Source organism: Nycticebus coucang, chromosome 14 (assembly GCF_027406575.1).
Source record: "Nycticebus coucang isolate mNycCou1 chromosome 14, mNycCou1.pri, whole genome shotgun sequence".
In the NCBI taxonomy this organism is placed as follows: Eukaryota; Metazoa; Chordata; class Mammalia; order Primates; family Lorisidae; genus Nycticebus; species Nycticebus coucang.
This window is the reverse complement of record NC_069793.1, coordinates 63,318,726-63,343,325: the sequence shown is the minus strand read 5'-3', so window position 1 is coordinate 63,343,325 and position 24,600 is coordinate 63,318,726. Positions and strand designations below refer to the sequence as shown.

General features: G+C 36.1%; 2 protein-coding genes across 2 annotated transcripts; one reads left to right on the top strand and one right to left on the bottom strand.

The window, feature by feature from the left end:
* LOC128564657 (olfactory receptor 51H1-like) lies at positions 1-951 on the bottom strand. Its single transcript, XM_053560206.1, has one exon. It carries the CDS (start codon positions 949-951, stop codon positions 1-3), a length of 951 nt encoding a protein of 316 aa, XP_053416181.1.
* A 16,857-nt stretch (positions 952-17,808) lies between these two features.
* On the top strand, positions 17,809-18,762 carry LOC128564499 (olfactory receptor 51H1-like). Its single transcript, XM_053559959.1, has one exon. It carries the CDS (start codon positions 17,809-17,811, stop codon positions 18,760-18,762), a length of 954 nt encoding a protein of 317 aa, XP_053415934.1.
* Positions 18,763-24,600: the final 5,838 nt, after the last annotated feature.

Sequence of the window (24,600 nt, the reverse complement as noted above, 5' to 3'; positions counted from 1 at the left end):
TTAGGCCTTGTTCCTTTTTCTCTGGAACATTCGGATGATCCGTCTTCTTATCTGTTTGGTCTTCACACTATAGACAATGGGGTTTAGCACAGGCGGGAGTAGCAGGTAGATATTGGCCATGAGCGTGTGCACTACTGGTGATAAATGCTTCCCAAATCTGTGGGTCATGGTGGCACCAATAAAAGGAACATAGAAGAGGAGGATAGCACAAATGTGAGCGAAGCAGGTGTTGAGGGCTTTGAGCCTTTCAGCATTGGAGGCAATGCCCAGCACAGTCCTTAGAATAAGTACATAGGACAAGAGGATAACAAGGGCATCAACCCCCAGAGTGAAGATGACAACGATAAGGCCATATAGGATGTTGATGCGGGTACTGGCACAGGCTAGCCTCATTGCATCTTGGTGAAGACAGTATGAATGTGACAAGACATTGGAATGGCAGAAGGGTAGCCGCTTTATAAGGAAGGGTGCAGGGAAGACTACACAGATTGCCCGAGTGAAGGCAGCTATTCCAATCTTTACAATAACTCCATGGGTGAGGATGGAAGCATAGTGTAGTGGGTCTCGGATGGCCACAAATCTGTCAAAGGCCATGGACACTAGGACTCCAGATTCTGCTATTCCAAATACATGAATGAAGAACATCTGTGTGATGCATGCATCAATGGAAATCTCTGGGGTATTAAACCAGAAGACACTGAGCATGGAGGGCAAGGTGGACATGGAGAGACTGACGTCAGTGATGGCCAAGATAGAAAGGAAGTAGTACATAGGCTCGTGGAGATTCGGATCCACCTTGATGACAGTTAGGATGGTACCATTTCCCAGGATTGTTAGTGTATAAAGCAGTCCCAGAGGAAAAGCCAGACATAGGTTCTTGTTTGGCATGCCAGGGAGACCTGTCAGAATGAAACTTTGGTGGTTGGCATGTGATGCATTCAAGTTCATCATGGTGTTCTTACCACTGGGTGAGGCTGGACTCTTCCACTTAGCTCACAGCTCCTAGGTTGAAAATATATTCTCACATAAGCAGGTAAATGGCTTTATGAATGTATAAGGAGAATGACAGAGGGAAGAGTAATGTTAAAAGCTATTATCTAAGTGGGTTTTTTTTTGTGCTCCCTAGAAAGTCATATGTGATGGCCTGCCTTCTCTTTGATTAAATATGTTTATATGAAAATTGGAGACATGACGAAATATTAAATGTTTAGATAGTAGAGAATTAGACTTTCTTTTGACAACTTTCAAAGTTTGGCAAAAAAGAAGCAACTACAAACAAGGACTTAATAGCTTAGAGCATTTTGCTATAAAAAAAACAAAAAACAACACATCAAAGTCACCCTACCATCAACACATCCCCAATGCACAATTCTATGGCTATTATAAACCCATATGCAAACACATCCATGAGTGTGTGAGTGGGTGCATGTGTGTATATACATATATATACATATATACACATATATGTACAAGTATGTATATACTTTACATTAAACTTTACATTAAAGTAGCAAGGAGCAGAGAATAAAGGTCATTGGTTCATATAAAAACAAGATATAATAGAATAGCCATTGATAAGCCTCTATGCTAGTCTTCTAATACACTAAAAATTTGGAAACCATGTTGAAAAACTCTTCCTTTTTCAAATCAACTCTAGACCAATTTTCAAACTTATTGCTGAAATACACACACACAGTAGAAACTATCTCCTTCCTTCCTCCTCCTTGAGCCATTATATTATGTAGCCTATTTCTTTCAGGCTCCCTAATTTTCCTGCAACCACTAGTGCCCATTCCATTAATTCTTTATTCTGCAGTTAGAATAGACGTCTTTTTAAAAAATAGAAAACCAATTTATTCATCACAAGCAAAGCGACTTTAAGGGATCCGATTGTACTTAAAACAAAGTTAAAAGTTCTTCTCTTAGCCTTCAAGGTGCTGCATGATTCATTCCTTCACTACCTCCCCAGCATAACTCTTGCTGTTTATTCTTACTGTGGGCTTTTCAATCCAACTAAGTCTGCATGCAGTCTTTAATTTTCTGGATCTTACTGCAATATTTCCTTATATAAGGTTTCTTCATTCATTCTTCCAAGTTCTTCACTGTCTGTGAAGTTTCTCTTTGCCTCACCAAGCCTATTTATACTTCCCAAGCAAGGCTTTTCCAGATACCTATGGTTGATTAAAACTCTCTGGTATTCTGTCCTTACATTTCTGGTCTTTTCCTTCCTTTAAGTCAGTACAGTTAATTATGCATTACATAAGTATTTTTTTAAATGTCTGTCTTTCCTCCTAGAGCTCAAACTCCCTGACTAAAAGGAATATTTTTTTTTGTTCATTAGTTCCCTGAGCACATGCAGGACATAGCTTAACTTTTCCATGTGAATTGAATAAAGAAATAAAGCAATGAATGAGTAAACATGGAAGTTTGAACATCAATCTTCTTTCAAGAAGTTTTGCATACCCTGCAACTCCTTTTGGATCTTTGGCATGTGGATTAAAAATCTTTAATCTAGAAAAAAAAATCTATTTTTCTATGGGGCCTCAAACAAAAGCTTAAACAGGGAGTGTGTGAGAGTTATTCTGGGTTTCTTTGTTCTCACTGAGGTATTTGTGAGAAAAGAGAAGGATATCTCAAGAGCTAGTCTGGGAACTCTGAGCTTGGGCTAGGATTAAGCACACAAGACCAGGCACGTTTTCCTGCTTATGATGTTTCTGTTTCTTTGATGTAGGATGAGAATTTTCTCTTTTAGAAACATGAATACAAAGAAGTTATTTTGCAGATTGATTCTGATTTCTTAGACACAGAGGAATCCTTGATAAGTAGTATAGTCCACTTGTGAATGTTGTGTTGCGTCTTTCTAACAAAATCCCAGCCTCTTTAAAAAAGCATAGTCATGGTATGTGAGAATTTAATAATAATAAAAAAATAATCCTACACAGTGCTTGCTTTTATGTTCAGAGAATAAACAAAAAACAATTTAAGGTTATTATTATTTTTTTTTACCTGTATCAACTTCTGTGCTCCGGTTAAGCCTTAGCTGGGCTTCTTCCCTTCCCTGAGACTACCATGACGTGTACTTATGAAGACGACTCAAACCTCTCGTGGCATCTGGAGCCATCATGATTCCATAAGGATTTCACAACTTCTCTGGAAAAAAAAAAATCCCTTGTGGGGGTATCAGGCATTGCCATCTGGGCCAGTCCCTTTTCCATCCTAATTTCCCTGCAAATGCCAAAGCTTTTCTTTATCTGTCAGACGGCCCTTTCTTCACCCAACACTGATGTCAAAATTTCCTTCATTTTGATTGTATTTTCATGCTCTCAGCCAGTTGTGTATACACACACAAGCACATTTGCACACACAAACACACATGTACACATATTGATTTTCTCTGTGTTAAACTACTAAATTTTAAGATTTTAGCTGAATTTGGTCCAGGGCTTCTGATTCCAAAGCCAGTCTCAGTCTGCATAACAAAATAATGTTGTAATTTTCCCTGCAATAGAGCTAGACTACTGTTGTTTTGGGTAATGATTGCTTGAACACTGTCTATCAGGAAAACAGAGGCAAAGTTATTTGGATTTATTGGACTTCTTGGGCCCTTATTCCAATATATCACTTATAATTTCTTTCATTTGTTTTAATGCACTTTTCTATAATGACTTTTTTTCATCAATAAAGCAATTCTGAAAATTATAGGACCAACTGATTCCTTCTGCCTGTGCCTTTTTTCGTGGTCAATCCATAAACTGTCCACAGACCCTTTCTATTACATTCTTTGTGCCCGCTTTGATATCATTTATTTTCCTTCATAAGCATATTCACATTATCACAGCAGAAAACAGAAGTCAGATATAAACCATTATTTTGATGACTTCAGTTCCTTAATGATTGAGAATGTATGGCAGAAGTTCATTTTTTTTTTAATTTCTAAACCCATTTCTTTCTATAAATATCAAGGAATAGTACTTTAAAATGAGTGCATCTATATATTTTTGAATAAGATATTATGAATATATCTAGAAACTTATGATTTTTCTATGTATTCATAGTTTTACATAATTCTATATGTGTTACATGTTATAATACATTTAATAAGTATTACATGCTACATATTATGTATAATGAATACTGGATATAATAATATACATATTTATAATATACATACTATATATATTTCTGTAGATTAGTTTCTAATTTTTTAAACTATCTTTAAGCAACATGAATAATTAAGGGCAAGGAGTTAAATGACAAGTAATGTCAAGGAGTTTTGAGTTTGTGGAGCGTTCAGAGGGGAGAGAACTAAACACACACAAAATGCTTCATGTGAACTGTCTGCGTGCTTAATTGTTGGCTTGGCCTCCCCTGATCATCAGGACTTGCCTCATCCGTATGTACAGAACTTGAGGCCTCCTTTAGTGTAACCTCCTCCAGAAAGACTTTGGATTATGCTAATAGTCAGAATTTCCTATTATCTGGAACTCTATCAAAGATCTGCCTCTCCATATCTAAAAGGGCAAAGTCAATAGAAAGTGGAGTCTGTAAAGTCTGATAACATGTTGTTTAAAAATCATAATTTTAATTTTTAGCTCTGTGATCTTAGGGAAAATTATTTGAGCTGCCATTCATTCAGCATTTTCTCATTATCCACTATTAAATAACTTCTCCTGGATAAGTACAGCTATTCCTTCTCCCTGCTGGCATTCATAGAGCTCTATATGCTACAGGAAATAACACAAACATGGTGACTACTATTACTTTAAATATATTTCTTATTAGTAAATTTATAACTTCATTACCAGTATCCTCACATACTCCTCAATGCTTTCAGATAATGACACTTTACAACTTTTCTCCTCCTCTAGATAACTGTTGCTTACCTATCTTTCTCCTCAAAAACCCACCATCTTATTCAACACCAGCAGTGCATCTTACAAGGGTATATGTGAAACTTGGTAAATGTGGAATGTAAGTGTCTTGGCACAGTAACTGAGAGAATGCCAGGAAGGCTATGGTAACCAGTGTGATCACACCTGTGGTGCATCTTACAAGGGTACATGTGAGTCTTGGCAAATGTGGAATGTAAATGTCTTGGCAAAGTAACTAGGAAAATGCCAGGAGGGCTATGTCAACTAATGAGATGAAAATGTGTCAAATATTCCATGAAACAAGTGTATGGTGCCCCATGATCATATTGATGTACACAGCTATGATTTAATTAAAAAAAATTGACAAAAAAAAAACCAGTGTGATGAAAGTGTGTCAAACGGTCTGTGAAGATAGTGAATGATGCCCCATGATCATATCAATGTACACAGCTATGATTTAATTTAAAAAAATAAAAAAACCTTATTTTTTTATTGATGACTCTGTTTTCACTTCATTAGGAAAATTGAGACAATCAGAAAACAGCATCTAGCACTCCACTACATTTATTCACCTACTAACAGTGTCAAATATATGCTGAATTTCCTGTTACCTTATACAAATGACATGAAATATTCAAACTCCTTCTAAAACTGATTCTCTAGTCTTTACCTCAGATTATCTCCCCTAGTGTCTGCACAGGAACATCGCTCAGCAATTCTGTTTATGTCTCTTTCTTATCATATAGTTTTTACCCTGTACTTGATTATTCCCACCAGCATCAAACATCATGTTGGGATTTTCATCAGAAAAAAATGGTGTCCTCTCAGTATTTGTCTCATTTCTTTGTTTTTTAATATAAACATTCTAAAACACATGTGTATGTGCAAGCAAGTGTACATGTATTCAATGTGTGTACATATATATATATGTTTATCAGTAGAAGAAGATTTTCTGCCTACTTGAGAGTAATAGGTTGGTGAATTGTCTCTTCAAAAAAAGGTATGAAACTGGAAAAATTATTTTTTTAAAATCTAACGCTCTGGAAATTGACCTAAGACATGCAACATATTGAGAAACATTTATTATTGAAAAAAACTTTCACAGCTTTTAGCAAGAATAGTACTCTTTCACTACTACCAATAATAAGAATAATAAAATCAAAAGTAGTTTTACTAGGCTTGGGCTGGGTGACAAACCAGTGGGTATATTCCCAGACAGTGCACACTCAACTTGTGGTGGAGGGGAGAAAAAACATAGGTTAACTTAAACGGGAAAGTTAGTAGGAAATAGGTAAAACCTGAAGTATTAGCCTCTTAAGATTGCAAGTGGGGGACTCCTGACCAATTTAATAGGAAGAGTCTAAAAATAGCAATTATAAAAAGGCTAAATAAGTTCTTCATGCATCCCTTGCTTCCTGAGAAGCTATTTATACATGGGGTAGAGGGAGAAACTCAAGAATCTGCTGGAAAGTGAAAGCAAAGGGGAATGTGAGAACTGGTTATACATTAAGTATATTCTACACAAAACTTACAGATCCATCAGCCCAAGTGTTTCTGATTCAAGGTTCTTGGTAGCAATTTCTGCTCAAAATATTGGCACACCACTAAGATGTGTAGACTCATAGGCAATACCTAGAAAGCTAGGCTAAGAAATGAAATAAAAATAAAAATAATCTGAAAGTACCTATAAGTACTTAGTGGAAGAGATTTATTGTGAGAAGACAGATTTCACAGTGTAAATTTAGACAAATTTCTGAACATAAACCAACAGAAGAAAATAATAACAAAAATACACCTATCTTAAAAGTATTTAAGGTTTCTATGCTATTGTATCTAAGTTTTCAACAAATATTTATGAGACTTTTAAAGGAATACAATGAATAAAAATAGCAATTAATATAATTTGACTCTGAAATGGTCCATATTAGTGGACAAATAATCCAAAGACTATATTATAAGTATGCCCAGAAAAATTTTAAAACTTACATATAAATAATTAAAGGAAACTAATAGTAATTTAACAAATAGGTAATCTCCACAGATAAAAATAATATAAAAAAGAAAAAAAAAGAAATTTTGAGTTGAAAATTACAATGAACTGAAATTAAAAATAATTACTAATTCAGTCAACAGTAGATTTGAGATGGCAGATATAAGAATCCAAAAACTTAAAGATTGATATACAAAAGGAACAAAACAAAATAACTTAGAGAAAAATATTAAAGACAGATAAACAGGCTCAGATACTAGTGGGACAACATCACCATCTGTGTGCTAATCAACATCCATACAATGGGATTAGCAGAGGAAAGATGAAAGTGGCAGAATCACTGTTTGAGGATATGATGTTGAAAATATTCTAAATTTAACATCAAGAATATTAATCTACAGAGTCACTAAGTTGAAGAAATTTAAAGTAGACATTAGGGAGGATGATTGGACAAAGAAAAAGGGGCTAAGTATATGTTGTATGCAAGAAACAAACTTTACCTACAAAGGCACACATCACCTGAAAAAGAAATGGATGGAAAAAATTTTCACGCAAATGGAAACCAACAAATGAGTAGGAGTTGCTATACTTTTGTTTGATAAAATATTTCAATATAAAGCTTTAAAAAGAGACAAAGAAATTTACTTATATAATGATAAAGAAGTTAATTCAGCAAGAGTAAATAACAATTCTAAATACATTTGCATCCAATATGGGAGTACCCAAGTGTGTGTGTGTGTGTATGTGTGTGTGTGTGTGTGTGTGTATAATATTCCCAGGGTGAAAGAGAGAGATAGAGAGAAAAAGAGAAGGTATAGATATGCCCTATACTATAACATTGAAAAGTTCACTCATCTCTCCATTTTCAGCATCAGACAGATTATCCACATAAAATCAACAGGGAAACATTGGACTTAATCTGCACTGTAGACCAAATGGACATAAGAGATATTTACAGCATATTTTATCCAACAGCTGTAGAATACATGTTCTTCTCAGCTTGTGAATCATTCTCAAGGAATAGTCACATGTTAGACAACAAAACAAGACTTAAAATTTTTTAAAAAATTGAAATCATACCAAGTATTTTCTCTAAACACGAAGGAATAAAACTATAAATCAAGAAGAAGAGGAACATTGGAAACCATTTAAAACATGAAAAATTAAACAATAAACTCTTGAATGATCAGTGGATAAATGAAGAGATTAAGAGGGAAATTTAAAAATTTCTCAAAACGAAAAGAAAAACACAATATATTGAAATGTGTGGGATACAGTAAAAGCAGAAGTAAGACGAATGTTTATCACAATAAATACCAACATCAAAAAAGCAGAAAATAAACAACCCAGTGTTACATATCAAGGAACTAAAAAAGCATAGTAAACTGAATGCAAAATTAGGAGATGAAAAGAAATAATAATAAAAATTAGAGAAGAAATAAATAGAAATAAAAAAATCAACAAAATGAAAAGTTGGTATTTTGATAAACAAAATTGACACATCTGGGTGGCGCCTGTGGCTCAGCGAGTGGGGCCCCGGCCCCATGTGCCGAGGGTGGCGGGTTCAAACCCAGCCCCGGTCAAACTGCAACAACAACAAAAAAATAGCCGGGCGTTATGGCGGGCGCCTGTAGTCCCAGCTACTAGGGAGGCTGAGGCAAGAGAATCGCGGAAGCCCAGGAGTTAGAGGTTGCTGTGAGCCATGTGACGCCACGGCACTCTACCCAAGGGCGGTACAGTGAGACTCTGTCTCTACAAAAAAAAAAAAAAATTGACACATCTTCAGCTAGACTAAGAGAGAAAGGAGACTCCAATAAAGAAAATCAGAGGTGAAAAAGGGGACATTACAACTATACTGCAGAAACTGAAAAGATCCTTAGAGATAGTTACCAATAACTACATGTGAATAAATTGTAAGACCTAGAAAAAATGGGATAAATTCCTAGAAACATGCAATCTACTAAGATTTAACCAGGAAGCAACTCATAACCTGAATAAATCACAAACAAGTAATAAGATACAAACTATAACAAAAAGTCTCCCATCAAAGCAAAGCCCAGGACTCAATGGCCTCACACTTGAATTTTTACAAGCATTTGAAGAATAATAAACACCAATCATAGTTAAACTATTCTTAAAAAATTGAGCAGAAAGCAGTCCTTCCAAAATCATTCCACAAGGTTTATGTCATTCTCATACCCCAAACCAGACACGAACAAAACAACAAAAAAGGAAAATAATAGGCCATATTTCTGATGAACATAGATGTAAAAATCCTCATCAATACACACACAAACCAAATTTAACAACACATTAAAAACATTATTGACCATGATCAAGTTGGATTCATCCCAGGGATGCACAGAGGTTTCAACATATGCAAATCAATCAATGCACTACAACATATCATCAGGATAAGGAACAAAAGCCATATGATCATGTCAATTGATGCTGAAAAAGCATTTTATCAATCTAATAATCTTTATGATAAAAGGATGTAGAAGGAACTTACCTCAATATGATAAAAGCCATATCTACACGTATGACTGACCCATACTAGTATTAACTGAAAGGGACAAACTGAAAGACTTCCCTCTAAGATCTGTATGCCCATTTAATCACTGTTATTCAACACAGTTCTATAGTATTCAAAGTTCTACAACCTTGAGTCTAGAGCAATCAGACAAGAGGATGACATAAAGGAAGGGTATCAAAATCAGAAAGGAAGAAGTCAAATTATCCTTATTTCCAGATAATATGATTTTATATCTAGAGGAAACCTTAGAACTCCACAAAAAAGTAAATAAACTACTGGAACTGACAAAATAATTCAGTAAGATTGCAGGATACAAGATCATCATACACAAATCAGTAGCTTTTCCATATGCCAACAATATTCAACCTGAAAAAGACTAGACTAGAAGAAAGTAATTCCATTTATAACAGCTACAAATAAAACAAACTACCTAGGAATAAATTTAACCAAAGGAGTCAAAGATCTCTATAATGAAAATCATAAAACATTGATGAAAGAAATTTAAGAGGATAGAAAACAAAAAGGAAAGGTATTTCACATTCATGGATTAGAAGAAACAATATTGTTAAAAATTCATTACTATCCAAAGCAGTATAAAGATTCAATGCAAGACCCATCAAAACACTAACGGCATTCTTCACAAAAATAGAAAAAAATCATCCTATAATTTGTATGGAACCACAAAAGATCCAGAATGGCCAAAACCATCCTGAGAAAAAAGAACAATACTGGAATAATCACATTCCTTGACTTCAAATTGTACTACAGAGCTGTAGCAACCAAATAGCATGGAATGGGCATAAAAACAGATGTACAGACCAATGGAACAGACTTGAGAACCCACAAATAAGACCACACATCTGTGTTGAATTTATCTTTGACAAAGGTGCCAAAAACACAGTGAGGAAAGGACAGTCTCTTCAATAAATAGTACTGAGAAAACTAGATATTCACACACAGAAGAATGAAATTTGACCTTTATACCTCACCATATAAAAATCACATCAAAAACAAATACAAATTTAAATCTAGGACCTGATACTATGAAACTATTAAAATGAAATATTGGGGAAACACTTCAGGATATTTTCTGTGCAAGGACTTCTTGAGTAACACCCCCCAAACACAGACAACCAAAGCAAAACTGGACAAATGGGATCACATGAAGCTTTTGCGTGTCAAAGGAAACTATCAACAAAGTGAAGAGACAGCCCACAGAATGGGAGATAATATTTGCAAACCACCTATCTGACAAGCAATCAACAACTAGTATATATGAGGAGCTCTAATAATTCAATAGGGAAAAAAAATCAAATAATCCAATTAAAAATGGGCAAAGGGTTTGAATAGACATTTCTCAAAAAAGACATGCAAGTGGTCAACAGATACACAAAGAAAAATGTTTCATATCGTTAGTCATCAGAGAAATGCAAATCAAAACTACAATGAGCTACCATCCCTCCCTAGTTAAAATGGCTTTTATCAAAAAGGCAATAAGAAATGCTGGCGAAGATGTGTAGAAAGGGAAACTGCTGTACACCGTTGGTGGCAGTATAAATTTTTTAAATCATATAAAAGCAATATTATCTGAAAATATTACTCAGAGTAAAGCTAAAATATAGGTGAGATGATAAAATAAAAGACACACCAACATTTAGTGATCTAGGAAGAAGATAAATCAGCAACAGATATTGAGGAGTGCAAATTAAAGTAGGAGAAAATATCAAGCAACTTGGTTTCACAGAATCCAAGAAAAGAAAGTAATCAAACATTGCATTTTTTCCACTGGATGGAATCCTGCTGAAAAAGGAGGGTAAAATAAAGAATATTCCTTGGGTCTAGCAATAAGTAGGCCATTAGTGACATTTGCAATGCAATGTTGAAAGGCGATGCTGTGAGACTGAAAAAGAATGGGCCAATAATTGAAAGGCTTGAGAAACAAGGGTAAACTTTATTTTTAAGAAGGAATTTTACAGATGGAGCAGTAGAGTATCATTGTATCTTGACATAGTAAGTGCTGTACCATTCATACAGAGATTAGGTCTGTTTGCTTGTGTTGCCATTGCAGGTTTGCGTTGGGGAAAACCAGGTCCCCTGAGACCCTGATAAAAAAGATTTGCTTGGAAGCCTGAGACTGTCTAGACTTTGGCCCCAATGGCATCTCTAGGAAGTCAGCTGCTCACATCTCCATAACACCGCTTCAGAGGAAACTGGTATATGCCCTGGTGTAACTAGTTTTAAATATTTGCACTGCTGTGGTTGTCAACATCAGAAAAGACTTAAGTTCCTTACAGTAGGCTTTGGGTAAGTTGGGGAAAAATCAGAGGCCTGAGAAGTGCTTTCTTTGAGGATGCTGTCATAGAATGGAGGGGACTGCAGTGTGGACAGTTATTAGAAAAATGTAATAGTTGGCAGTGAGTGGGAGGAGTTACCCATGGAAGGTATGTGGGCTGAGCTCTGTCCACGGTTTTGTCTGGAATTTGTATTTAATGGGAAAAAATGATTCTGTGGCTAAAAGTTGACCATCTTCTTTAGAAAAAACCAGAACTTCAAAACACGATGATCAGAGTACCTGGATTTAACTTTTAGTTTTGAGATTTGCGTCAAATTAATTTTTTATCTTTGTTTTTCTAATGAATACAGCAACAATAATAGTAGTCCTTTCCCCCTAACCTTTTTCTATCATTAAATGAGATAAGACATGTAAAGAGCTAAGAACTGAGCCTGGACAAAAATAAGCAATCGATAAATATTACATATTTTTATTATGAAAGGATTGAAATGATTTTAAAATGCTTATCCATTATTTTTTCTATAGTTAACCATATAAGTCTATTGCTTGTGTTTTCTACATGTTTATAAGAGTCCCAAATGACCACAGTGCTCACCAAGCATTCTTTTTCCATTTCTTCCTCTTTTTTCTTTAAAACAGAAACAATACTTCTAAGTATAGATGTGGGAATCAGGTAGAAAGGGGAGTATCTTATTCTGCCAAAGGTTAATTGGTGAAACAAGAAGCATATAGATCGTTGCCTTTTCCTTTTGAAGCAGAGGTCAAGGCCAATAGCAAATACATGTATATTCCCTCCCCAAATGAGAGGGCAATTCAAGGCTCTTGTATAAGATTGGAACACCTTTACCTTTACTCTGCAGCTCAGATCCTCAGCATGTAGGATGTTCATGCTTGTCCCCAAGAGTGCATCTATTCCACCTGTCTGCCTATGAGGATAAGTATTAAGCAGTAGTTTCCCTAGTAGATGAAAGGGAATGACTCTTAAAGCCTGCCCTTTCTCTACCTGCGTCTCCACCCCCCTATACCCTTCTGAAGCTACAGAAGCTCCTACCATTTTTCTATGAGGAAAGCTCAGCACAGACCTTCTCCATGGTCTATTGATATTGTTGAAGGAGATAGAGTTAAAGTAAGTCCTGCTGAGGAGACAAGCTGGACATATCGACCCAACCATACTTTGTTCTGCCCTGGGCATACAGTACATTAATGATGCTGATCTTGCTTTCAATGTGTTCATTGTTAAGGGGTCTTGGAAGAAAAATGACAGTTGTTCTTTTTTGATCTTCTATTTAAGCATGACAAGTCTGGTACTTAGTAGCATTCAATAAATATGAAATAATTAATCAATAAATTAATTAAACATAGAAAACTTTTTCTGAGTCCATGAGATCTTCAGAAATCAAGAGCCTAGTTGGCTATTCTCAGCCTAAATCCAGAAGAGCAGTGCTGCTCTTTGGGGTGAAGCTCCTTGGATAGGCAGTGCAGTGTTTCTTTTATGGCTGTAAGTTCCACAGCATCAGTGTTCCTTCTTATCATCTTCTTCTTATTGATTTTTGATTATCTATCATTCCTATGTAATCCTTTCATCTGTGATTTATACAGGAGCTGCTTCCTCTAATTTTTTTCCATAGGCATTATTGGCCAAGTGCAAAGTCACTGAGGCAGACCCACAGAACACACTCTCTTGAGCCTTGCAGCAACCAACACTTGCAAGCTACTGATTAGTGTAGGGATAAATTGGCTGAGGGATGGAGAGAGACTGGCAATTCAAAATGTGATCAAAATAAGCAAATAATTTATGGGTAGGTAGATAAAGTTAGCAACATATGAATAGATTTCATAAATATTTGGAGAGATAATATTTATAGTTAAATAAACATTACTAAGGTTATGGATAATAGGTGCATATTGATTATAACTAAACTTTATTGGGTGTTTATTGTTTGCCTGATGCTTTTCTAAATTCTCTATCAATATTCTCAATGAATACTCTTAACAACCCCAGGATAAATAGTATTATTTTAATTTTATTATAAAGAAATAAAGCATAAACACTGAGATTACTAAGTAACTTGTTGAAGGTCATGCAGCTAGCATTCAAACCCAAGTGGTCTCTCTCCAGAGTCTTTAGTTTTAAAGTTATTTTCCTTTCCAAACTCCAAAAGACAGACAAAGACAGAGAACTACAGGTAAAGAGAGACAGAGGTTATGTAGTATGTAAGTGAAAATCCAAAATCCAATTGGACCAAAAAGTTGTCAAGAAGTCAGCTAGGATGTTGGCATCCTCTTAGTTTGAAGTCAGCAGTCTGATTTTTTCAAGTTTCAATAGAAGTTTCTTTCTTTCTTTTTTTTTATTGGTCAAAAGCTTTATGCAAAGCAGTTAAGCAAGAAAAAGAAAATACAGGTATACAAATTGGAAAGAAGGAGGTGAAATTATAATTGTAAACAGATTATTTTGCTTTTATCTCTCCAGAACCACAAGTCCAACTAAAATATAACCACAATTAATAAAATAATTCAGTACATAAAATTAATCAAAAAATTAACAACTGGGAAGAAAAACTATCCAATGTACTCAGCCGTACTATGAAACTAAGTTATGGCTTTCATATGAAAGCTATACCCAGTTATAACCTAAGAATATGGGGAAGGGAGAAAGGCAGGGGAGGGAGGGGAGAAGATGGGTAGAGGGAGGGTGATTGGTGGGATTACAAGGGTACATCTTACAAGGGTACATGTGAAACTTAGTAAATGTAGAATATAAATGTCTTAACACAATAACTAAGAAAATGTCAGGAAGGCTATGTTAACCAGTGTGATGAAAATTTGTCAAACAGTCTATAAAACCAGTGTATGGTGCCCCATGATTGCATTAATGTACACAGCTATGATTTAATAAAAATAAATAAATTAATTTATTAACAGCTGTACACCAATCAATTAGAAAGTACAAAGACTGAAAATTTTCCTTTATGACAGCAAAAAATGTTATAAAATATTTAGGTATATAATCAAAGAAAGTCTTATATTTAGAAAAATCTTTCCTATGGTACTGGTAAGACAAGAGCAAATGGCAGCACCATAGTTTAACATGAGAAGATTCAACATCATAATGACTTCAAATCTTTAAGTTAACCTAGAGCTTTCATAAGATCTAAATACAAACAATAATATTATTTTAGGAATCAGGACAAGTGATTCTAAATTTTCTGTGGAAAAATAAGGAAGCAATAATTCCCAAGAATTCTCTCGGAATGAAAAGTAATGAGATATATCTCATCATTCTAGACAAATGGGGACTTTGTGCAAATGAAAGGTAAAGTGCAAAGTCACTGGAGGATTTTTTTCCCCAAAGTCTCAAAAAATAGACAACTAACATTTATAAATAAAAATAGAAGATAATTTCAAAAAAAGTATCATGCCAAATCATGAAAAAGAAGAAATACTTCAAATTCATTCTACTGCATCTGGATATACATGATTTTAAAATTGGAAAAAATATATTTTTATAAAGTGAAATTACAAACATATTTCACTTATAAATGAGGGGAGAGCAGACAGAGAGAGAAGGAGGGAGGAGTTGGGAGAAAGGAAAGGAAAAAAAACGAATAGAAAGTAGTGACTAATTCTCACATAAATTGGATTTAATTTTGACCAAAGTACGTTATTTTAACAATACTTTTTAATTCAACTTGTTAATATATTGTTTAGAATTTTCTTTAACGATAAGAATATTCTTCATCTGTACTATCCAGTATAGTAGCCACTCCCCATATATGGTTATTGAACACTTAGAATATACCTAGAACAACTGATGCAATTTTAATTTAATTAATTTAAATTTAAATAGGTATATGTGCCTGGTGTGTACTATATTGGACAGTACATCACTGAACTACTAGCTCCCAAGACTTGAAGTAACTCTTCTGTCTCCATTCATTCCCAAGCAGTCAGAGTTTTCTGTCTTTTGTTATCAGCTCTGGGTGTTGTTTAATGGCTTTGTTCCTTTTTGTGATCCAAGCTTATATTCTAGTTTTTGAAAAAGAAGTTCATAACATGGGTCTATGATGGTTTTTAACATTATGTAAATTCACTTAGTTTTTGTGCAAAAATTTGCTTGCATTTGTGTGTGTACGTGTGTGTGAGTACGTGTGTGTGTGCATTCTTTCTTGAGAGACCTTTTATGAAATTCTCAAAAGGGACCTGATTAAAACAAGGTTAAGAAGCACCATAACATTGTTCTTTTGCAAAATCCTGAACCCTCTGTCAGCCATGCCTAGGCTGACCTTTGAATATATATTCTTTTTTTTTTCTTTATTGTTGGGGATTCGTTGAGGGTACAAGAAACCAGGTTACACTGATTAAATTTGTTAGGTAAAGTCCCTTTTACAATTGTGTCTTATCCCCCCAAAAGTGTGTCACACACTGAGACTCCACCCCCTCTGTCCTTCCCTCTTTCTGCTCTTCCTCTTCCCATCCCCCACTGTGTGCTAGGTCATTAATTGTCCTCATATCAAAATTGAGTACATAGGATTTTTGCTTCTCCATTCTTGTGATGCGTTACTAAGAATAATGTGTTCCACTTCCATTCAGGTTAATACAAAGGAGGTAAAGTATCCATCTCTTTTAATGGCTGAATAGTAATCCATGGTATAAATATACCACAGCTTGTTAATTTATTCCTGCGTTGGTGGGCATTTAGGCTGTTTCCACATTTTGGCGATTGTAAATTGAGCTGCGATAAACAGTCTCGTGCAAGTGTCCTTGTGATAAAATGATTTTTTTTTCTTTCTGGGTAGATTCCTAGTAATGAGATTGCAGGATCAAATAGTAGGTCTAGCTTGAGTTCTTTGAGGATTCTCCATACTTCCTTCCAAAAAGGTTGTATTTTTTTTTTTTTTTTTGACAGAGTCTCACTCTGATCCCCAGGCTAGAGTGCTGTGGCACCAGCCTAACTCACAGCAACCTAAGACCAGTGTGCTCCGCTGATACTGCTGCCTCAGCCTCCTGAGTAGCTGGGCCTACAGGCATCTGCCACAACACCTGGCTAAGTTTTCTTTTTTTTTTTATTAAATCATAACTGTATACATTGATATGATCATGGGGCATCATACACTCGCTTCATAAACCATTTGACAGATTTTTATCACAGTGGTTAACATAGCCTTTCCGGCGTTTTCTAAAAAGATTTTGTAGAGGGAGGGTCTTCCTCTTGCTCAGGGCAAGAGGAAAGGTGTTGAATTTTAGATAAAGCCAACTGCTCCGTAGTTTTCAGAAACAATCATCATTATTATTAACAGGTATTTACATTTGACATAATAATTTCAGTGTAGGTTAAGTCTTTGTGTGTTAACACAATGTGGTTTCTGGAAATGCATGTTGAGCCAAATAAACTTTGTTGTCCCTGTAAAAAAAAAAAAAAGGTTGTATTAGTTTATAGTACCACCACCAGTATAAAAGCATTCCCTTCTCTCCACATCCATGCAGTAGGTGCAGTTTTGAGATTTTGTGATGTGGGACATTCTCGCTGGGGTTCTATGATAACTCAGAGTGGTTTTGATTTGCAGTTTTCTAATAATTAGGGATGATGAGCGTTTTTTCATATGTTTGCTAGCCATTCGTCTCTCTTCTTTAGAGAAGGTTCTGTTCATCTTTCTTCCCCATTGATGTATATACACATGTATACATCATCACATTTGTTTTTAGAACCAGATATCATTTTGTATTTGTACTTACTAATATTTTCTTTATGGGCATTAATGTTAGTGTTTACTATCCATATAATGCAGAATGTCAAATTTTTCTTTAGTACTGAAATATGCAAGACAACTAACTCCTTGATGTTTCAGAATGATTTATATCCCTATTGGTGGCAAATGTTGATTGGAATTTTTTTTCCCTTATTTTTACTAAGTATATTAGCATTTCATGATCAGTAATAGAAATCTTGCCTCATGAAGCATATCCATCAGTTTTTGTGTTAAGCTGTGGATGTGTTAGAATAATATTTCAGAAATTCTCTGTTATGGCTATTATCTCACACTTTTTGTCACTGATTCCATTGCCAGATGTCTGCCTTAATGACCTCTTCTCTTTTTGCCTAGTTAACCTCTATTCCACTATGTCACTGTTCAACCAAACTACTGATGACCACCAGACCTTCTTCATGCTGACTGGGATTCCAGGAATGCCAGAAAAGGATTTGTGGATGGCCTTACCCCTCTGTCTTCTGTACAGCACCACATTTCTGGGCAATGTCACCATCTTTATTGTGATCAAAGCTGAACAAAGTCTCCATGAGCCCATGTATTATTTTCTGGCCATGTTAGCTGCCACTGACCTGAGCCTTTCACTATCTTCCATGCCCACCATGGTCAGTGTCCACTGGTTCAGCTGGAGGTCAATAAATTTTAATGCCTGTATCACCCAGATGTTCTTCATCCACACCTTTGGGGGAGTGGAATCAGGTGTTCTGGTGGCCATGGCCTTTGATCGTTTTGTGGCCATCCGCTTCCCTTTGCACTATGCTACCATTCTTACTCATCGTGTCATTGGCAAAATTGGAGCAGCCATCCTGCTGCGGAGCATGGGGGGTGTGCTCCCCGTGCCTTTCCTCATCAAAAGGCTACCGTTCTGCCACTCTATTGTCCTCTCCCATGCATACTGCCTCCATCAGGATGCCATGAGGCTTGCCTGTGCTGACACAAGTGTCAATAGTATCTATGGCCTGCTGGCAGTGATCTTCACTATTGCATTTGATGCCTTGATCATTTTAGTCTCCTACATTCTAATCCTCCAGGCAGTATTGGGCATTGCTTCCCGGGAAGAGAGGTTCAAGGCTATCAACACCTGTCTCTCTCATATCTGTGTAGTGCTGCTTTTCTATGTGCCTCTCATTGGCATGACCTTGATTCATCGCTATGGGAAGCATCTGTCACCAGTAACACACACATTCATGGCCAATGTCTACCTGCTGCTCCCTCCTGTGCTCAATCCCATTGTGTACAGTGTCAGGACCAAGCAGATTCGACGGCGCATCATCCAGGTGTTCTGTGGGGACAAGGTTGGCCCTTAATGGTATCTACTATTTTTGTGCAAATGCAATCAAGTCAGAGAAGAGTATCAAATGTAGCACTGTCCTATAGAAATTCCTGTGCCTGCCAGAGGGTGGGTGTGGATAGAGGGGTTGACACAAATGTACACCTGAGGTGGTTCTCCTTCACTGTAATTCTTCTTTTTTCATAGTGTCATGAAAATGGAAGCTCCCAATAAATAGTCCTTTGTGCCTGGCTTCTTAATATAATGCATTTGAGATTTACTCATGTTGCATGTATTGCTGGTCTATTCCTTTTTATCACAGAGTAGTTTTCTGTCGTATGCCACTGTTTAATAACTTTTTTGAAAACTATTCCAGCTTGTTCTTGCTTCACTATAATCACTCTGGCATTTACTGCTTAACATAGAACATTGATTTTCTTTTGCCTTTGCTTGTGTATTATTTATATATTTTATTAATGTAAGGTCAGAATGTATAAGAGATTGGAAACAAGAAAGGAAATATTAAAAAGAAAATAGTGTGGACAAGAATGGAGAAGCATGAATCCTATGTACTCAATCTTGATATGAGGACAATTAATGACAATGAAGGTTATGGGGGGGTGCAGAAAGAGGGATGGAGGGAGGGGGGTGGGGCCTTAGTGTGTGTCACACTTTATGGGGGCAAGACATGATTGCAAGAGGGACTTTACCTAACAATTGCAATCAGTGTAACTGGCTTATTGTACCCTCAATGAATCCCCAACAATAAAAAAAAAAAAAAAAAAAAGAAAATAGTGTGGACAAGAATGGAGAAGCATGAATCCTATGTACTCAATTTTGATATGAGGACAATTAATGACAATTAAGGTTATGGGGGGGAAGCAGAAAGATGGATGGAGGGAGGGGAGTGGGGCCTTGGTGTGTGTCACACTTTATGGGGGCAAGACATGATTGCAAGAGGGACTGTACCTAACAATTGCAATCAGTGTAACCTGGCTTATTGTACCCTCATTGAATCCCCAACAATAAAAAAAAAAAAAAAGAAAATAGTGTGGACAAAGTATGAGAGCATGGTTCTGTCCAACATGTGAAAAAACAAAGAATTCCTTGTATGCTTTTGATGTCAATTTCAACTTCACTTCTGTCCAGAGGACTTTCCTGATCCACCTTTTAATATGTTACAGTTCCCATCGTTGTACTGTTTATATGCTTATCTAACACTGTATGTCTCCCACTTTTCTACATGCTCCATAAGAGCCCATATCCTTTTGTTCCACTTGGATGTATCCCATGAGCATAATGTGTTAAGAACATAAGTGGACACTCAATATGTATTTTTTGAATTAATTTAAACTGTTATTTATGAATATTCATTTCATGCTTCCTATCCTTTCTTTTCTCATTTAATATTCATAAATCTCATTTAAAATTTTCAAAGTCACTCATTTTTGCTGCTGGGAAGTGGAGTAAACGGTGATTTGAGTACTATGTAATGTGTAATTTTATGGAGTTTCTTGATATTTCTAGATATTCATTGCATTAGACAGTTTTTATCAGTGTGTCTCATACAGATACAGTGAGAAATAAATGGGAAAGTATTTCAAGAGTATAAAAAACAAGGGAAAATTAGACATGGTCAGGATTATTGATTTACTACCTACTGTGGAAATTTGGATTCTGGCCAAAATGTGGCTTAAGCCAGATGTGGGCATGCAGTTGGGAATTAAGTGATCTATAAGATGGATAGATTGAAGACCATATTTTTGAAACATATTTCCTGAATATATGGAAGGAAATAATTGGCTATAGAAGGTGATATAACATACTGGTTAAGATCAATAGCTTTGAAATCAGATAGACATGGTCTTGAACACCAATTCTGTAACTTGCTAACTTTTAGATAGGCAAAGTGATTCAAAAACTGAGTTTCAATTTCCTCACCTGTGAAATAATGGATAATAATATTTAACCCATTGGTTTATCATGAATAAATAAGACAAAGGGTATAGTGCAATTTCCATCATATATTATGTATTCTTCAAATGTTAGGTTACTTATACTTAGGATATAGTGGGCTGTGCATATGACTCAAACAGGAATTCTTCTTAGGAGGGCCTCCCATGTCAGAGGAGGGAATAGCCCAGGGGATAATGAGACCTGTTGGAAGGACATATCTCAAGCAGAGGATGACTAACTCTTTCTGCCCTCTTCTAATCCAGATCTGACATTCAGGGAGCCATTCTAGCTGAAAATCTGTAGCCTAAGGCTGGACAAAAACGAATGATTGTAGTTATCTGACCCAAGCAGGCAATTTGCACTGATACCCATTACTGTCAGCCCCCAGGGCCAGGACTATGCTTCCAACCCTGACAGATGAGGTTCGCTTGGGCCTGGAAGCATGGTTTGAGGTTGTGACTGGGAGATAGGCTGCTGCAGAGGAACATATGCTCTTACTCCAATTAGCATACTTACTAATCAAGAAAAAGCACCTTATTGCCTGGGAGCTCTATTAGGCTACCTATAAAGCCCCCACTCTTGGGAGCTGGTTTAGTACCTGCTCTGTGATAGAGCTGAAGGAAGTTGGTGGTGTTTCCTGCCGGTGCAAGCAGGTAAGGAGACTCACTATATGGGAAGGATTGAAGAATGAAGAATGATAGAAGGATGGGAGGAATACAAAGCAAAAGATTAATGAAAGCTACAATTAAGATGGTATAAAGAATTGGTGAGGTGTAATTGATACTAGCAGAAACTGAGATAGGAGATAGAGGATAGGAGGGGAAAGAAAGGAGAAAGACCAAAGGAGAGAGTGCTCAGAGCACAGATCAAAAGTACAGAGAGCTTTTTCTGTGGCCGTAATTGTTCAATAATCAATCAACATTATTAAATGAAGCTTTCGATCGTTCTAGATGCTGCTTTAGTCTCTAGTAATGACAGATGAAAAATATGCACACATAAACTTCCAAGGAACTCTCACTCCTGGCAGAAAAAAATATGGCATTGCACATATAAATTAACAGCTGTGCCTCATTATTAAGAATCAAATTAAAGGTCCCAAAATTAAGTGGTGCCAAAATTTAGAAGCAGAGAAGAGTTTCAGTTTAACATATCCTGGATCTGTCACAGAAGATTGGTAATTATGAAGGAAATAGATGGAATTCGGTGTTGAGAAATAAACAGAAGATAGGGGTTGATAAATGAAAAGGATGGGTATATATTATTACCGATGTCAGCAAACAGGAATGTTGACCTTTGGATCACTAAGTTATTGATCTGGGTGTTAACTAAGTCCTATCACTTAGTTAGTCTTTTATATATGAATGGGAAGATAATACCCTCTGCCTGGATGGAGATTTCTACTTGAAGATAGAAAGCACTAGCCTATTCCTCTGGTTAGTGGGCACTGTAGAGAAAACCTTAGTGATGTTAAACTTTGACCTACAACTGGCTCCAGGTTGCGTGATCTCACAGAGAGAAAGCTCTCTGCTCCTTCTTTCTCCATTCCACAAGAAAAATTTCCCCAGCAGCAAAACCAGCCAGTGATTCTTATTCTCCTATGCTGCTACACAGTATCCAGTGTCACTTGTGTGGCCTGTATGAAATATCATTCAAAGAACAGAAGATAAACAATATCTTCTTTGTGGGCATCTTATTTCTCATTACTGTTTCACCCCAAAGGTCCCAACTACACACATGGAGACACATGTAATACGAATGTACTAGGACGTTGACTCACATTTTTAAACACATTAGATTCCACAAACATTCTTCTTTGGACGAGTCATGAAGACACAGTTCTCTATCTCTCTCTTTTTTTTTTTTTTTCAGTTTTTGGCCGGGGCTGGGTTTGAACCTGCCACCTCTGGCATATGGGGCTGGAGCCCTACTCCTTTGAGCCACAGGTGCTTCCCAGTTCTCTCTTTTGTTTATTTTCATCTCTAACCTTGTCTATATCATATAGATATATAATAGGTAATTCAAACTTTTTTATTTTTTGTATTTAAGAAGAAGGAAATTACAATGTCTCACTATCCAAATTGTCTTGTTTGTCTTGTTAGCCTGTTCTTTCTGATGGTGTGAAGTTTAGTGAAAAATAATGGAAATCTGACTTTGAATTTTGAATCTTTATCTATCTATTTTGCCTTGGATACATTATTTAATCTTCCTGGGTTCCTTTTCTTTCCTTAAAATAGGAGGAAAATATTTACCTCAAAAATGTCCTGGAATTATATAAAATTACATATAAAGTGGCTAGCCGAATGTATTGCTCATACAAAGAATCTTAAATTAGTTTCCTTTTCCTTTTCTCTTAGTTTCCTATTTCTTCTCCCAATTAGGGTGACAGGATGATTGTTCTCTTTATGGTGTCTAGGGAAGTAATTTCCCCAGCATTTATTTTTCTCTAAAAATTTGCAGGCTCAATTTATACCTCATTCATCCATTCTTCATCCAGATCTCTATAATCTACAATGTATCTATTTAACAATACATCTAATGTTAACTGGATTATTTGAGCTTTTATCATGGGCTAATTACATCGCTGTCTCTAGATAAAATATAAAGAGGAACAGGGTATGTTTTGTTTTCTGAAAGAGCCAGCAGTCTAGCAGGGAAAAGAAATGTGATCATGCAACAAAATACGTTATAAAAGTAAAAATGAAATACTAGTGGAGAAAATAGATTTTGTGTTGCAGAGAGATTCCTGGATGGTTATCACAGAAAAAGAGACTCATTCTTACTATCTGCTTTTATCAGGCTGAGAAGAAAAAGAATGAAATAGAAATCTCAACACCCTCCTGTTTTCCTGCCCTGCCTATTTGATCTTCTCTCCTTTCCCCATGAAATAGGATCTCTCTGGGAATGTTTTATCTTGGCTTCTCAACTCATTCACTTCTACTAGGTTGAGAGACTTCTGAATGCAGAAATTGTTTCTTTATTCATTTCTGTCTCCCTGGCCCTCAGCACAGTCACTGTCCTTACAATTGTCATTCGGAGTTTGAGTGTTTGATTAATCATATGATTTGATTCATATCTCATTTGGCCCTAATTATCCTGATTTTTAGCACTTTTTCCCCACAAAACTGACATGTGTAATATAATAACATTGAAAGTTATAGCAATAAAAGTGATTAGATTTCCCCCCATTGTCATAACAAGTAACTATTTCTATTACCACCTTAGAGAACAATAGTCAACATTGCCTCATATTTACCATAATGTAACAAAGGGCAAGCTCTGACCCCAGCAAATTCCTTCTATTTATTCTGTCACCAGTGCAGGAAACCTAGACTACTGAAAGATGAGGACACTTGGGATGGCAGTGTCCACACAGCAACCTGTCCAGGTGTATTACTCACTCCTGGCTGGCTCTTTGTTGATGACTAGTTGACCTAAGCAAAAATTTAAAAATTGGCAATGCTAATATTTATTTATTTATTTATTTATGTTTTACTAACAGCCAGTAAACTACTCCTGAATAGAATCGCAATGGTCACCTTACAATAGATCACAGCCCCTGCCTTCCTTATGACACCATTTCTGTTTACTTTGCAGCTGTCATTCTATGGGCTTTCTCATCCACTGAACTAGTGGATGCTCTAATTTGTGGTGGCACCTCAGCCTGCCTATCCTGAGTTAGTCCCTTTTCTTTGGTCCCTATTTTCATCTTGTTCATGATTTTTCCAAAGTCATTCATTACATGTTGCTGACTGTCTCCCATGCCTTTCGCTATGTCCATCTGTAAGTGATCTCAAGTCCATAGTCTTAAGTCTTCAACATAGTCAGGCCCGGAAAGATAATTTTGCTAACTTACCTAGGATAATCCTGTATGTTATTGAAACTGCTTTACTCACAGCAGAAGCAAAACTGGGCAGGAGGA

Bases quoted from the DNA above. Each gene is read 5' to 3' on its own strand.
- LOC128564657 (XM_053560206.1), bottom strand. From the start codon at position 951: ATGATGAACTTGAATGCATCACATGCCAACCACCAAAGTTTCATTCTG.
- LOC128564499 (XM_053559959.1), top strand. From the start codon at position 17,809: ATGTCACTGTTCAACCAAACTACTGATGACCACCAGACCTTCTTCATG.